This window comes from Dromiciops gliroides, chromosome 4 (assembly GCF_019393635.1).
Source record: "Dromiciops gliroides isolate mDroGli1 chromosome 4, mDroGli1.pri, whole genome shotgun sequence".
Lineage (NCBI taxonomy): Eukaryota > Metazoa > Chordata > Mammalia > Microbiotheria > Microbiotheriidae > Dromiciops > Dromiciops gliroides.
The window spans coordinates 223,156,733-223,173,352 of NC_057864.1; the positions used below are offsets into that span (position 1 = coordinate 223,156,733).

The window sequence follows — 16,620 nt, forward strand, 5'->3', positions numbered from 1 at the left end:
CTCCCAGTTCATACTTGTCTTGGATATCGACTGCCTATCAGGCATTTTTTCCCTGTCATTTTCCAGTGCAATGATGGCTTTTCTTGGCAGAAAAAATATAAGTAAAATAAGAATTAAGCATCTCTGTATATGCCTATCAAGTGAAGAATTACTAAGTAATATGTGGTAATGAATGGAATGGAATATTATTATTGTGCTACTATAAGAAAAGATGAATATAAATCAAAACTTCTTAAACTGTGGGTCACAACCAAATATAGAATCACGTAACTGATTGCAGGGGTCATGAAAAATTTTGCAATGGCAAAAGGTTATGTATACCTATTTTATATACTTATATATCCAGAGTCGTATAAAATTTCTCAGATAAAAAGGGGTTGTGAAATAAAAGGGTTGTGAGTGGAAAAAGTTTAAGAAGCCCTGATATAAATAATGTAGAGAAGTATGGGAATGCTTATTTAAGTTGATGCAAAAAGAAGTAACCAGGTCTAAGACAATACCATGTATAATGACCACAGAAATATAAATGGAAAGAATATTACTGCCTCTTCCTAGCACAACTAAATGCTGCATAATTATAATACCCATGAGGTTGGCTTCCAAAAAGAGAGGAGTAAATGCACCCTCTAATACTATGAAGAAGTGAAGATTTCATGACCAAATGAGTGGACTTCACAGAAGATAAAATGGGTAATATTGATTATATAATATCAAAAAGCTTTCACATAAACAAAACCAATGAAGCTAAAATTTGGAGGGAAATAATTAACTAAGAAAAAATTTTTGCAAAAATTTTTCCTGCTAACAATCTCATATCTAAGATATATAAGGGACTGATACAAATTTATAAAAACAAGAGCTATTCTCCAACAGCCAAATGATAAAAGGACATGGAGTCAATTTTTTTTGGGGGGGGCAGGGCAATGAGGGTTAAGTGACTTGTCCAGGGTCACATAGCTAGTAAGTATCAAGTGTCTGAGGCCGGATTTGAACTTAGGTCCTCCTGAATCCAGGGCCAGTGCTTTACCCACTGTGCCATCTAGCTGCCCCATGGAGTCAATTTTTAGAGGAAGGAATCTAAGTTATCAACAACCACATTAAAATATTCCAAAAACCAATAACTAGAGAAGTGCAAATAATTTTAAAATTATTTTTTCAATTAACTAACATTTTTCTTCATCTCATTTTTTTAAAGGAAAACCTTTGTAACAAATATGAAAAAGCAAGCAAAATGAATCCCTATATTGACCTATTTCTAAAGTTATGTGTCTTATTCTTTACTTCATCTTATGATTTACTTCATCACTTGATCTGTCAGGAGATGGGTAAAACCTTAGAGTTATTTTAATTTGCATTTCTCCAATTATTGATGATTTAGGACATTTTTAATATAGTTATAGATAGCTTGAATTTCTTCCCTTCAGAATTGCCTGTTCATATGTTTTGACCATTTATTAATTGATAAAAAGCTCTTATTTTTATAAATTTGAATAGGTTTCTTATATCTTGGAAATGAGACCTTTATCAGAAAAATTTGGTACAAAGACTTTTTTTTTTTACCCATTAACTGTTTCCCTTCTAATATTAGCTACATTGGAGAAATACAAGTTGAGAAGAAAACTCAACTTGTGGTTCTATCTCACCACAAGATTGTTAAAGATGACAAAAAAGAAAAAAATACAGTATTGGAGGGTCTTTAGGAAAACAAGCACACTAATTAATGGACTGTTTGGTGATGCTGTGAATGAGCAATTTGGGAAGTCATTTGCAAATATGCCCCCAGAGTCACTAAACTGTGAATACCCTTTGCTTGAGTTATATCAATCAATCAATCAATCAATATTTATTAAGCACCTACTGTGTGACAGGCACTGTGATAAGTGCTAGGAATACAAAAAGAGGAAAAGGACAGTTCCTGCCCTCCCAAAGCTTACAATCTACTGGGGAGACAACATGCGAACAAATATACACAAGCCCAGCTATATACAGGTTAAGGTTGGGCAAGACTTGGAGAAAATGAAAGGGTTTTAGCTGAACTTAAAGGAATCTAGGAAGGTCTATTGAGCTTCTTGGTGGAACCAAGGAGGGAGATAGCCAGAGAAAATGCCCAGAGCCAAGAAATGGTGTATCTCGCTTGTGGAACAGCCAAGAGGCCAGTGTCACTGGTTTGAAGAGTACATTTTGGGGAGTAAAGTGTCCCATACATCAAAGAAATCAAAGGCACCCACATATACAAAAATAATTATAGCAGCTTCTCCCCTTCCCAAATTAAGAGATACCTCCCAAATGGGGAATAACTAAACAGATTATAATCTATGAATTAATGAAGTATTATTGCAACCTAAGAATTGGTGAAAGGGGTGATTTCAGAGAAACCTGGGAAGAATGGAATGAACTTACACAGATTTAAATGAATAGAATCTAAAGAACATTTTCTACAATTGCAACAACATTGTAAAGACAAACATTGTAAAGACTTAATAACTCTGCTCAATGCCATGATCAACCATAATTCTGAAGGACTGATAAGGAAGCATGCTGACTATCTCCTGACAGAGGAATGATGAATTTAAGATGCAGGTTATTTGTTTTGCATATTTGTTATGACAATTGTACAAATATATTTTTTCTTTTTCTTTTCCACAATTGGGAATGGGTATTAGGGAAAAAGAGATCCAGGATAGGATGGATTTCCATATGCATGAGAAAGAAAGAATTAAATATGTCATTGAAGAATTTTTTAAAGCACAGAAGAGAATTGAAGGAAGTGTAGATAGGATCATAAACAAGCAGGAAAGCTTTGAAAGTGAAAGGTTGAGATAATGATATATTTTAAATAAAAGTAAGCTGTAAATAGAGATGAGATTTGTCATTTCATGTGTCATCTTTTTTTCCCTGTTCTATTTTGTAAATGGAAATGTTTATTTGGTATTTGTTAAGTTCAGAATAAAAAAAATGCACCTCCGTCTTTATTGGTGTGAAACATCACATATTCCATCATAGTTAGTTAATGTGTTGGTTGCTCCTTTTGTTCTTTGTTACCTGGGATAGCTCTCTCAGTGAGAGAGTATGGGTAGGAATTCAGCAGGTTACATGGGGGAAGATATGACATTTCAGAAATAGGAGGCAGACTAAAGAAAAATATACAAAGGCAGGGAAGTATGGTCTTTGGGGGAGGGGGATATAAATGAATCCTCTAGGCTGACAAGACTAGGTAGTGCTAGGCTACAGAGTCCTTTACTATACAAAGAAGTTTGAACTTTACTCAATAGATAGTAAGGAGCCTCTCTTCTTAGAAGAAGAGAGACATGATTGGATCTGTATAAAAGAGAGATTATTTTGTTTTCCCTATGAAAGATGGATTAGAGATAGGAGAGATTGGAAGTAGGAAGGTGTGTTAGAAGGCTGCTTCATGGGACCAGGCTGGTAGAAATGGAGAACTGTCCAAGAGCCATATAAGCAGAAATAGAGAAGAGGAGATTGAGGTTAGAGATATTTTCATCATTTCTTACCTACTATATTGTAAACTCTTTAAGAGGCATGGATTATTTTATCAGTCTTTGAAAACTGCACGATGCCCAACATAGAGCCTTGTACATAATAAATTCTCAACAAATATTTGTAAAATGAAAGCATGAATGACAAAAACAGTACTCTCCAAAGTAGAATGCATGCGAGTCTTCATGTGCTATATAGTCTGCTGGAATCTAAAATATCAGATCTTAAAATATCAGAATCTAAGAGATCAGAGGAAGGCAGCACAGTTGTTCCATCCCCTTGCAGCTGCTGCCTGCTTTTGCTGTTCTCTTTCCTCCTGTCTGTGTTCAATATAAATTCTGGGGTATGGTTGACCAGGAATGCTTCCCCCTGCCCCCAGGCATACATACAAGCAGGCAGGCTTGCTACCTGTGCTGGGCTTTTGCCAGTGGGAGTGAGGTTGAAATGGCCAAGAACAGAACTCTATCACATCTGCAACCCTGTTCCCAAAACACCTCTGCCCCTTAAACCTACTGAACAACCTAGAAGCAAATAAAGGTCATCCATGACCAAGAAACCAGAGCCTACTCGGGCATCTTGCCATCTGCCCTGCTTCAGCCTTTTCTTCCTAATCTGGAATGGGTAGACCTCTGGACCTGATCTTTTGAGACCATATGCTATCCCCATTCGCACCCCTGTACCTGAAATCAAGGAAAATTGAAATTTGATAGAATAATTTAATCAATTTTTTGAATAATTAGTAAATGGGATTGAAAAAAGTATCATGATTTTAATAAACAAGGCCAATGACACACCTCTTCTATTTGGATCTATGTGTCTTTGTGAAATATTTTTTAGTTACAGCCATTAAAATGAAGTAGCAAAATAAAATGAATTTAGAACAAGACCTTTGAATCACTGTATATTCTAAGTGTCAAGATATTTTTTAAATAATGAAGCATATTCAACCACATTGGTTTAACTAAAATACTCTTTTTAGTCTTTATAATCCTATAAGAAGGATTTTTATATTTGTAATGAAATCTTATATCATTTAAAATGTTTCATCTCCATTTCATTCTTTTAAATAGTTCTATTTAGAATATTTTATAAAGTATATAACATTAGTTGAGTAATACATGTATATTAGGGGTATTTACCGGTTGGGTACATGTTCAAGAACATTTGGAAACCAGTTAACTAAAAGACACCCTAGGGCTGCAAATCTCAGTTTGCAGTCTCACATAATCCTACATTTTGGTTTAGCAACTTACATGCAGTTCGAAGTGGAATTCCAAATTTCCCCTGAATGTTACTGACCAATACAATCTGTCCTGTTCTTCGGGAGATCATGTTGGGAAGCAGGACTGGAAAATACAGAAACATCGGTTACGTTGAAATAAATGTTACCTATAAGTTACCAGATGTTACCTATAAGTTTCTTTCCTGGCTAAGAATAACAATAAGACTAAGATAGAAGGCAGCTAGATGGCATAGTGGATAGAGCTCTAGACTTGGAGTCAGGAAAATGAGTTCAAATGCACCTTCAGACACTTACTTGCTGTGTGACCCTGAGGAAGTCACTTAATTTCTCTTAGCCTCCATTTCATCATCCGTAAAATGGGGATGATGATAGCACTGACCTCTTAGAGCTGTTGCGAGGCTAAAATGAGGTAATAAATACTTGTAAAATGCACAGCGCCTGGTGCACTTTTGTTGATGTTCAGTTGTTTCAGTTGCGTCTAAATCTTTGTGAATCTTTCTGGGGTTTTCTTGGCAGAGATAATGGAGTGGATTGTCATTTACTAGCTTATTTTACAGATAAGGAAACTGAGGTAAATAGGGGTTAAATGAACTGCCCAGGGTCACACAGCTAGTAAGTGTCTGAGGCCATATTTGAACTCAGGAAGACTTATCTTCCTCACTCCTGGCCTGGCATTCTATCTGCTGTGCCATCTATGTGCCCACCTAGCACATAGTAGGCACTTGATAAAAGCTTAAAAGAAAAGCACAATCCTCCTGAAGAAGTTAGGTGTTTCTCCTCCTCATGTCAAAAAATTCTTGTGTGTCTTAGAAATCATTGTGAAGAGGCCCGGTAGCCCATGAGATAATGGAGTGAGTGGGAAAATGGTTTACTCTGTGAAACTTGGATAAACTGAGATTGTGGGTTTTAGCCTCTGGCTTTATGGTATACTGGATTGTCAGTTATGTGATGTAATTTGAGGGGTGGTTGGAGGATTTCTTGCTTATAAATTCCTTCACCCACTTTTTCCAGTATCTGAAATTGTACCATTATATATATTCTTTTTTGGATTTCCTTGGCTTCGTGGTCTTTGGGACTTTATGATTAAATGTTAATATCCTTAACCATGGGTAACACCTTAAAACAGTGGTTCTTAATCTTTTTTGTGTATGTGTGTGTGTGTTTGTGCGGGGGCAATCTGGTAAAGCCTATGGATCCTTTCTCAGAACAAGGTTTTTTAAAGAATTGAAGGGAATAATAAATTTCAGTTAAAGCTTAGTGAAAATGAAGATGTATTTTTTCCCCTTCCAAGTTCACAAACCCCTTGAAATTTATCCACAGACTCATTGGATAAGAAGTCCTACATTAAAGCATTAAGGTCTCTGTTAGCAGAGGATGAGCACAGTCAACTATTTTCCAAAATGACAGTTTAGAACAACTAGGTTCCAAGGCCATCAACCTTAGAAGGTAATAGAAAAATGAATCCTTATTATTTTCTAAAACCAAAGGCTTTTAAATTAAAATTTATTCTCTATACTGAGCAAAATTGGTATCTACTCTGTGTACCTCTAATTGCATAGAATTTGGCAGTTAGGTGGCACAGTGGACAGAGTACCAGGCCTGGAGTAAGGAAGACCAGAGTTCAAATCCAGCCTCAGATACTGACTTGCTGTGTGACTCTGGACAAGGTACTTATCCCTGTTTGCCTCAGTTTCCTCATCTGTAAAATGAGCTGGAGAAGTAAGTGATAAACTATTCCAGTACCTTTGCCAAGAAAACCTCAAATGGGGTTACAAAGAGTCAGACACAACTGAAACAATTGAACAACAATATAGAATTTGGACCCTAATAAAATCTCATGCCTATGGTACAGTAATTTGTTGCATTCAAGGTAATTTACCCAATAGTGTATTGTTGCCTATGAATTATCAATAATGACATATATGGAAGAAAAGGGGAAAGATATGGCTATAGCTTGCTTAGGAAGAAGTCTGAAGTTTGTAAATGATGACATCAAAATAATAATAATAATAATAATAATAGAAATGAATATTTATATATTATATATTTATCCTCACACATATATTTCCATTTATATATTTATGCTCACATCAAACACTGTGTGCTAAGTGGGGCAAGGCTCATTATCTCTAATTGATAATCAGAGAAATGATTATTTCTCTCTTATATTAATAACCAATGATTAAATTAGAATGCAAGTTTTCCCTTTCTATTTCCTCATTCAAAGCCCAGTCTCTCAAGGACATTTCTGACCTTGCCCAAAAATTTACCCCACCCAGACAATCTTAACCAGGTGGAAGGAATTCTTAACCCACTATTGTTCATTGTTCACTGACTGGGTGGAGGATAGATTGCAGACATGGGAGCAGTCTGGCTCAAGATGAATCTCTCTCTATTCATGAGTGGCATAATCAAAGTCATGTTCCCAGCACCTCATTAGAATAAGTCTACTTCTCATTACAATATTCATTTTCTCATGAATTGTTAACACCCACTCTTCCAAGGACATATAAGTATTGACTGGCCTCCATGATTCATCTTTGGTTTATTAGAGAAAGCCAAATGACCACCCTTTTATTAATTATTTGCTAGGCAGAATTAATAAAATGACTACCCAGAAATTATGTCTTTCCAAATTTTCATGTCACAATAATAATAAGCCTCACAAAGATTAAGTATTCTGGCCAAAGTCACATAGTAAGCAGTGGAGTGTGTTCTTGATTCCAAGACCAGTTCATTTTCAGTTACATTACACTGTCTCTCCTATAATAGCATTTTTATAGTATGTTAAGGTTTGTTTTACATATGTTATCTCATTTGGGCCTTAAAACAACTCTATGAAGTACATTCTGTTATTATCTTCATTTTACAGATAAAGACACTGAGGCTAAGAGAGGTTAAGTGAATTGCTAAGGGTCACACAGAGTATTATTGAAAGTTATGCTGACTCACTGACTCATTGTTCCCAGACCTGGGTGTTGGGAAAGGCGTCAGTCAGTCTGCAACTTTTTTGTTACCTGCTATTCACCATAACAAGTCACTCCTTACCTGTTTTTACCTGTTAAACATTACATACACACAATTGGGAAGGCATGGAGATGCAAAGGCCCGTCCCCTTTTGCTGACCTCAACCTATAGAAATTATCTTTATATTATTATGAAAACTATCAATAAAAATTGGCTCCATCTTGAAACCCTTGCTCATCTCAGGTGATTGCCCCATAAACTTTTTTCTATCTTGTCATATGTTTGAAGAACTCTTTTAATTCTCTTTTCCTTGAGGTTTGCCTCTTCAATCAGGGTGAATGCCCAAACAAAGAATTTTCCTTTTAACATTATCTGTCACATGATTATAGGTATAAGATGGTGATAGACTTTTGCCCAGAAGTGTTACAGCGCTTGTGGAAGAACTGCAACGGGAGAATTTTCTTCATGATTTGTCCATTCAACTGAAAGTGATTAGTGAAGGGAGCTGATGGTCCCTAGATTGAGGGAGCTGATGGTGTTTGTGTTAAAGTATGACATCTGTAATGTTCCAAGGTGATACAATAGAGAGGAGATGTGTCAGAGCATGACTCAAGCCCATGTCTTCTTCTACTCTGGTTCCAGTGATCTTTCCTTTAAAACAAGAATTCTTAACTTTCTTTCTTTCTTTTTACAGGGCAATGAGGGTTAAGTGACTTGCCCAAGGTAACACAGCTAATAAGTGTCAAGTATCTGAAGCCAGATTTGAACTCAGGTCCTCCTGAATCCAGGGCCAATGCCTTATCCACTGCATCACCTAGCTGCCCCTTAACTTTCTTTGTGTCATGTACTCTTTTGACAATCTGGTGAAGCCAAAAGACCCCACTTCTCAGAGTAATATTTTAAATGCATGAAATAGAATGTGTAATATCACAAAGGCAACTTATTATATTGAAATATAGTTATAAAAAACACCAAAAGCAAACAAGTTCACAATCCCTTAATAACCCCAACCTTCCAAGATGCTGTAGCCAGCCTGCAATGCATGAGGCCGCTTAGGCACATAGTTGGTCCTTAGTGGACACTGGTTGATTGATTTATTAATTGATTGGTTGCTAACATTGATTGATTTATTAATTTATTGATTGCTAATATTGCTCGATGTAATTTACTTGTTCAGAAAAGTCTAGTTGTTCCTTATTACCCCTATGATAACATACACACTTCTTGGCTTTAAAAGCCCTTCACAATCTGTCTCCAGCCTACCTTTTACAAATTTCTTTTAAATTTCTCTCTTTCACATTATGCTCTTTCCAGTATACATTATTCCAGCTTCCACTTCTAGGGTTTTTTACAGGCGGTCCTTCACTCAAGCACCATCTACTATCTATGGTCTTTCCTGATCCTCCTACGTGCTGGTATTAGGTGCTAGGAATATAAGGGCAAAAGCAAAACTATCTAATTCAAAGAACTTATGTTTGAATGTGTGAGGCAATGTACACACACATAAATGCTTTCAAAAGATGTACAAATCGGATGCAAGGTGTCCTTGAGCAAAAGGCACTAGTTGTTCTGGAGACCAGGAAAGGCCATTTGCAGAAGGTGCTGGGCTGAGTCTTGTAGGAAAACAGAAATTCCAGAAAGCAGAGAGGAGGAGGCAGAGCATTCCAGGCACAAGGGGATAATGGGAAGGAAAAGAGGGGAGGAGTGGGGCAGCTAGCACAAAGACAAAGAGTTTTGGGTAGTATGTCTGAATGATTAAGTGCAGAGATGGGAGTAATGTGTAATAATTATATAATCATAGAATTTTAGAGTTAGAAGAATCTCAGAGGCATTCTTATCCAACCTATAAGTGAAAAGAATTCTCACTATAATAAATATACCTAACAAATAGTAGTGAAGCCACTGCTTGAAAATCTCCAAGAAAGGAGAAACAACCACTACTCAAGGTAACTCCTTCTACTTTGATAGTTCTAATTGTTAAGTTTTTCTTTTACATCGAGGCCAAATTGACCTCTTTGTAACTTCTACTTATTGCTCCTAGTTCTTCCCATTGGGATCGAGCAGAACAAATGTTATCCCTCCTCTATTATGATAGCATTTAACATATTTGAAGACAGTTCTTGTGTTTCTCCTGAATCTTTTCTTCTTCAGGATAAACATGTCCAGTTCCTTCAACCAATCCTCTTATGAATGGACTCAAGGCTCTTCACTATCCTGGTTGACTGCCTCTGGAAAATCTCCAATTTGTCAATATTCTTCTTAAACCTTGATGATAAGAACTGAAAATGGTTCTCCAGATGAAATCTTCCAAGGACAGAGTACAATAGGATTGTCACCTCCCTATTCCTGTATGCTTTGCCTCTCTCAATGTAGCCCCAAATAGAGATGGGTTTTTTTTTTTTTTGGCTGCTTCATCATACTTCTGACTCATATTGAGCCAGCAGTCCACTAAAACCCAAGTTTTATATTTGTGAGGTTGATTTCTTTTATCCAAAGGATAATATTTTACATTTATCCCTATTGGAGCTTATTTTATTAGTTTCTGCTCAATCCTTTAATCTGTCAAGATACTTTTGGATCCTGATCCTGTCATTCCCTGTATATCTATCCCTCCCAGCTTTGTATCACTTGCAAATTTGATGAACATGTCATCTATGCCCATATCCAAGTCAGTGTTAAAAAATGTTTGCCCCCACCAGACCAAGCACAGATCCCAGGCATGTTCCAATGGAGACCTCCAGTCACTTTGGCACAGAACCATTAAGAACTAATTTTTGAGATGAGCCATTCAACCAGTTCTGAATCTATCTTATTTTAACATTTAATCTATTTCTGGGTCAGAAAGAGAGAGGTTGAAATTCCATCTCTAATGCTAATTACCAGTATCATCATGGGCAATTCATAACCTATCCGAACCTTCATAAATTCTCTAAGACTTATCTACTAAGGTATGGATGGAATATGATCTTTTTTGGTGGATGAAGTTACCCAATTAATAAAATGACAGATATTTGATGTATAGATACATGCTAATTATATAGAATGATGATTTGAACTATATCACCCTTGTTAGAAAGTAAGCTCCATGAGGGCAGGGGACTTTTCTTAATTATCTTTTTATCTTCTTCTGTGTCTACATTGTTACCCATAGTAGTCATTTAATAAATGTTTGTTGAGTGGATGGATGAAAAAAATCACAAATGAAGGCTGAAGATAGCTAGTCCAATGTTTTAATTTTAGAGATGGGGAAAATGACAGCTAGGATGACATCAAGCTAGTGGCAGAGCTATGAACAGATCCTGAGGCTCCTGAATTCTAACCCTTTATATCACATTGAATGTGTGCATCTTGTATTTTCATATACTACATTATACTACATTTTCTCATCACCCTGTGAACTGAGATCATTTGCAAAAGGAGGAAGTGGATAGTTACCAGGGTATCAATAAGAAAGAACCATTTCCTGGAAATCAAAGACTGAAAATTCTTGGGGAAAAGGTCTAAGCCATAATACCTTTGGTCAGTGTGATGGGTCCAAAGTAGTTGACATCCATGATCTTTTTGTCAAGCTCCAGGGAGATATTCTGTGCAGGGCCTTTCACTTTCATGCTTGCATTGTTAATAAGAATGTCCACACACCCATAGCAATCTAAGATTTCTTTGGCAACATCCTGGACACAACTGATGTCTGAAAGATCCAGGAGGACCAGCTTTGGTGTAAATGTCTAAATGAACAAACCAAAAAGATAGGATAAGCATGGGGGTAGTTTCCCATTCAGGAGAGATGAGTGTTCCCCCCCCACCAAAAATGGCTGGATCTTTTAAGGAGACAGCCGGTTAGACAAATAATTCACCATAATTCAAACTTACATCTCAACTCTCTACAGTACTTTATAGTTTATTAAGTCTCATAATAATTCCATAGACTTTTGTTGTTGTTGTTGTGGCATTCAGACCGGTAATTTCATCAATGTAATGAATTCCCATGTGGAAAATGACTTCTCCCTTTCTCCCAATCAATGCAGATTAGTAATATATTTTTATTTAATTAAAAATTTTACTTAATTTTCTTCAAATAATGTGTAAAAACAATTAAAATTGTTTTTAAAAATTGAGTTTCAAATTCTCTCCTTGACCCCTCCCTCCCTCCTCCTTGTGAAGACCAACAATTTGATATAGATTACACATGTGCAGTCTTGTGAAACATAATTCCACATTAGGCAGGTGTAACTTTTAGTCTTACAGAGTTGCCTGGGGTCAATGAGAGGTTAAAAAACTTTCCCACAGTTAACACAACTACAAAGTATGGGCATGAAGACTTGAACCCAAGCTTCCTGACTCCAAATCCAATGTTCTGCCACAGAATCTCAGAGTTGAAAGTTACTAGTCCAACCTGTGTGTGAAGGAGAAATCTTCTTTATAACATCCTAACAAAAAGTCATCCAATCTCTGATCCCTGCAATGGGGAGCTCACTACATTCCAAAGGTAGTCCATTATATTTTTGCATAATTGTTAGAAATGTTTCCCTTTACATTGGGCTCAGATCTGCCTCCTTGTAACTTCTATCTAGTTCTGTCCTTTGAACGACCAGTGATAATAAATATAACTGTCTGGTAGGACCCTGGAAATTCAAGAGCAATATTTACAAAACAAGTTTTATTGAATGCTTATAGCTTTAAAATTCCTTTTTTCCTCAAGTCAAAAACTCCCTTTTAACAAAGAAAAACAGATAGGCTAAACCTGATCTACTGACCCTACCTAACAGTCTGATCCAGTTGAACCCTGACTTTCTGCCCAGATTAAATACATTTTCTTTTTTTCTTTTTAAAATTTATTTTTTTTTGTGGGGCAATGGGGGTTAAGTGACTTGCCCAGGGTTACACAGCTAATAAGTGTCAAGTGTCTGAGGCCAGATTTGAACTCAGGTCCTCCTGAATCCAGGGCTGGTGCTTTATCCACTGTGCCACCTAGCTGCCCCCAGAGTAAATACATTTTCAAATATTTAATACAGAAAATGCAGAAAATATTAAATACCTTTTCAAAAATCTCTAAACCCAAGAAATGACAGTTATGAAAGTAATGACTGTTAAGAGGAAGGAGATTAAAGAAATTTTTACTTTTATAGAGCAAAGAAGCAGACAACACAGGTGAATGCAAGGTTGTAGAATCATAGACTATCAAAGCAAGAAGTCTTCCATCTAGTCCAGTCTCTGATTTTCTATATAAGGTGAATAAAAATCAAAGAAGAAAATTAGTGGAAAAGCCAGAAATCAACCTAAATTTAATAATTTCCTGTCTGGAACTTTCCCTCATTATATCCAGAGGTATACTGGATCTAGTTTGTACTCAGTGAGAGACATTTGTAAAATTTATTCCTTGGAAATTGGCAAATGCTACAAATCAAGGCTTAATTTATTGTTTATTATTTAGACTTAAGAAAGTGATGGAGAAAATAGAGAATTAAACTTAAAATGCATACTTTTTTGAGAGCCAGTTGTTAAATATTTACCAGCTGAGTCTTTTCCTACTCAGATTATATTTGGAGCTCTTCTTTGGGAATTGCCATAAAAGATAGTTTAAGAGTCATATAAAAATAATTAATCTCATCACAATATCTTGTGCTTTTTTACTCTAATTGGTATCAATTAGTTTTGTTACCCACCTTACTCACTAGACTTGACTTTCAATAAATTTTTGATATTTACATGTAAGAAAATCAAGTCTACCCTCAAAGTTTTAAGATTTGCCATCATGGAGGGTAATAATTTTAAAAATGTATGTGTCAGGCTTTGAAGACATAATGTGGTTAAAGGAACACTGAATTTGGGGAAAAAAAATCTCAGAATGGAGCACTAAAATAGGGATATAGAGAGATGGGACCTATTATTTAATTAGTTTAAGCAAACTTTTAGGTGGGCAAGTTTCCTCCACCAAGCGAAATTGTTACCTTTTCTGCAATTTATAGCCATAGAGAGTTGTAAAATACTTGGGTTTCAATACCAGCTCTGATGCTTATTAGCTGTGTAACTCTGGCTAAGTTGCTTTGTCTTGTTAGACCCCCACCTCCCAAAGACAGCATTGCTAGAATAAATATATGTATGACCTTGCCATGGTATGGCTTTTCAGGGTCCAGCAGTATTTTGGGTGTCTAAGTCTGTAATTTCTTTTGTCTGCCAATCATTATTTTACAGGGGAAAGTAGAGATAACTTATGGTGTTTCTGAATCTAAGCACTATGGAAGCCCTCAAGCCTTGAAATCATTAGACTATTCCTTTTTTGGTTTGTTTTTGGTGAGGCAATTGGGGTTAAGTGACTTGCCCAGGGTCACACAGCTAGTAAGTGTTAAGTGTCTGAAGCCGCATTTGAACTCAGGTCCTCCTGAATCCAGGGCCGGTGCTCTATCCACTGCACCACCTAGCTGCCCTGACCATTCCTTCTTAAGAGCAGAGCTATGAGTGTCAATATCAGTCATAACAGAAGTTCTTCCCTTACTCATGGTATAGGAATATATACATATATATCCACCTATATAATATTCAATGATATATATTTATATATTTGTTCATTTATTATTTTTTCAAGAGGTCTTCAGATTATAGTGACAGCCATGAAAAGACTAGATCCCAAACTCTCCTCTTCCTGAGATTCCCAAGGTTTCTTTTTGATCTTCAGAATGTTATACAAATGAACCTGTCTGGAACTAGACCCATTATTGATTTGTCTTGTAATTAATATAAGGAAAGGGAGATTTCCCCAACATTTGGCCTTTAAGGTTTATAATTTAACTTAATTTAACCTTACTGGCTGTCACCCTAGTTCTGGTCCCCAACACTTGGACCATGGCAGTAGCCTCCTAATTGACTTCCAAGCCTCCAGTATCACCCTCTCCAATCCATCCTCTATATACAGGGTGGGTCAAAAATCACAATGTTTTAATACCTTTTTGAAAATTATTTTTTCTTTATTTTTCACCATTTATGAGATTTGATTGTTCACACATAAAGTAAGTTCATTTTCTATAGATACTGTATATGATGTTATGGTATTATAAATTAAAAACAAAAAATAAAGGAGTTATTATATATTGAAACTCTTTCATGACTTTCAGTCCACTGTGTAGTTGCCAAATTAAAATCCCTAAAGCATAGGTCTGAACATATTACTTCAATACTCAAGAAGCTCCAATGTCCCTTTTTCTTTCAGGATAAAATGCAAACTTCTTCTTCTTCTTCTTCTTCTTCTTCTTCTTCTTCTTCTTCTTCTTCTTCTTCTTCTTCTTCTTCTTCTTCTCCTTCTTCTCCTGGGCAGTGAGGGTGAAATGACTTACCCAGGGTCACACAGCTAGTAAGTGTCAAGTATCTGAAGCTGGATTTGAACTCAGGTCCTCCTGAATCCAGAGCCAGTGCTTTATCCACAGTGCCACCTAGCTGCCCTAAAATACAAACTTTTATATCAGGTTCTTAAAGCCTTTCACTCTCAGACTTCAGCCTATTTTTCCAAGATTGATCTGATATTTCCTTTCATGTATTTTATGTTTTATCCAAACTATTCTACTTGCTTCTCTTCATGTGGGACATTTAATGTCCTATTTATATTGCATAAGCATGCACTACCTTTTATTTTTTCCCTCCTGAGAATCCTCAAGTTTCCTGAAGTTTCAGTTGAAATACTGTCTTCTACATGACCCATTTCTTGAACCTGCTCATTGTTACTACAAGCCTGTCCTACATTGTATTTACTTTGTAGATATTTTGCATTGATTTAACTTCTTATGTGTTTCTCTCCTGTAAAATGTATGTTACTGAAAGACAAAGATTATTCCATTTTCATCTTTGTGTTCCTAGCACCTAGGACAGTACTTTGCACAGAGTAGGCATGGAAAAATTCTTGTTGAATGAATGAATGAATCAATCAATCAATCAAAGCTTTACCTTGCTTGGATCTGCCACACTAATAAGTGCATCATATAAGACTTCTAACTTCTCCCAATTCTTGCCGCACAATACCAATCTTGCACCACCAGCATGGAACAGTCGAGAACATTCTGTTGAAAAGCATTGAAAAGTACAAGGTAAGTATATTGTTATGGTCCCATTCCTCTTAGTCTCCTGGGTCAATGTAATCATAGACTCTCAGAGTTTGAGGAAATCTTAAAAATTATATCTAGTTCAGCATCACACCCAATGCAACATTATCTTCCTTTAACATGTAATCAGGCAGGGATAAGGAGAGAGTAGAGTGTAATTAAGAAGAATGGTAAATTCAGAAAAGAGTTAGTCATAAACAAAAAGAAAAGTTCATCTTTGATGGTTAGGGTTTGAAAGGGAGTAATAAAAGGAAAGAATAAAATGGTAAGAATTTGAGATTGGGCAGTGGTTATGGAGAAGAGAAGTGAATAATGGAAAAGAAGTAGATTGAACTAAGTATAGAACATTAGTGTTGAGTATCTTCCCTCTCGATATCAATTTATTTGTAAATAGAAGGGTGGAGGGCAAAAAAAAAAACCCAGAAAAGGAAAAGATAGAGAGGAATTAATATCAGTCATAACTATAAACACAAATGGGATAAACTCACCTGTGAAATGGAGGAAGGTAACAGATTGATTAGAAAAGAATTAAAAAATATGTTGTTTATCAAAACAAACACTTGAACTACAAAGTTTCACAAGAGTTAAAGAGCTGGAGTAAAATCTCAGGGGTTTCAGGTAAACTAAAAAAAGGGTTAGCAATTATGATCTCATACTAGACAAAAATAAAAATAGAGTGGATTAAATGATAAATTAGGGAAACTACATTATATTTAAAGTCTCCACAATGAATCAATGTACACACTCAATATATGCATTGAATAGCATAGCATCTAAATACTTAAAGGAAAAGTTAACTGATTTACAAGAAGAAATAGAAATTTA

The 16,620-nt window shown here is 35.9% G+C and overlaps 1 protein-coding gene across 1 annotated transcript in view; it reads right to left on the reverse strand.

The window, feature by feature from the left end:
- DHRS7C (dehydrogenase/reductase 7C) overlaps nt 1-16,620 on the reverse strand; it is a 56,089-nt gene that overhangs the window by 13,302 nt on the left and 26,167 nt on the right. The window contains exons 3-5 of the mRNA XM_043964765.1: nt 15,641-15,753; nt 11,223-11,433; nt 4,752-4,844 (exon numbers count right to left, since the gene is read on the reverse strand). Of these exons, the coding sequence (XP_043820700.1) occupies nt 4,752-4,844; nt 11,223-11,433; nt 15,641-15,753 (417 nt within the window). The remainder of the gene's footprint in view (nt 1-4,751; nt 4,845-11,222; nt 11,434-15,640; nt 15,754-16,620) is intronic.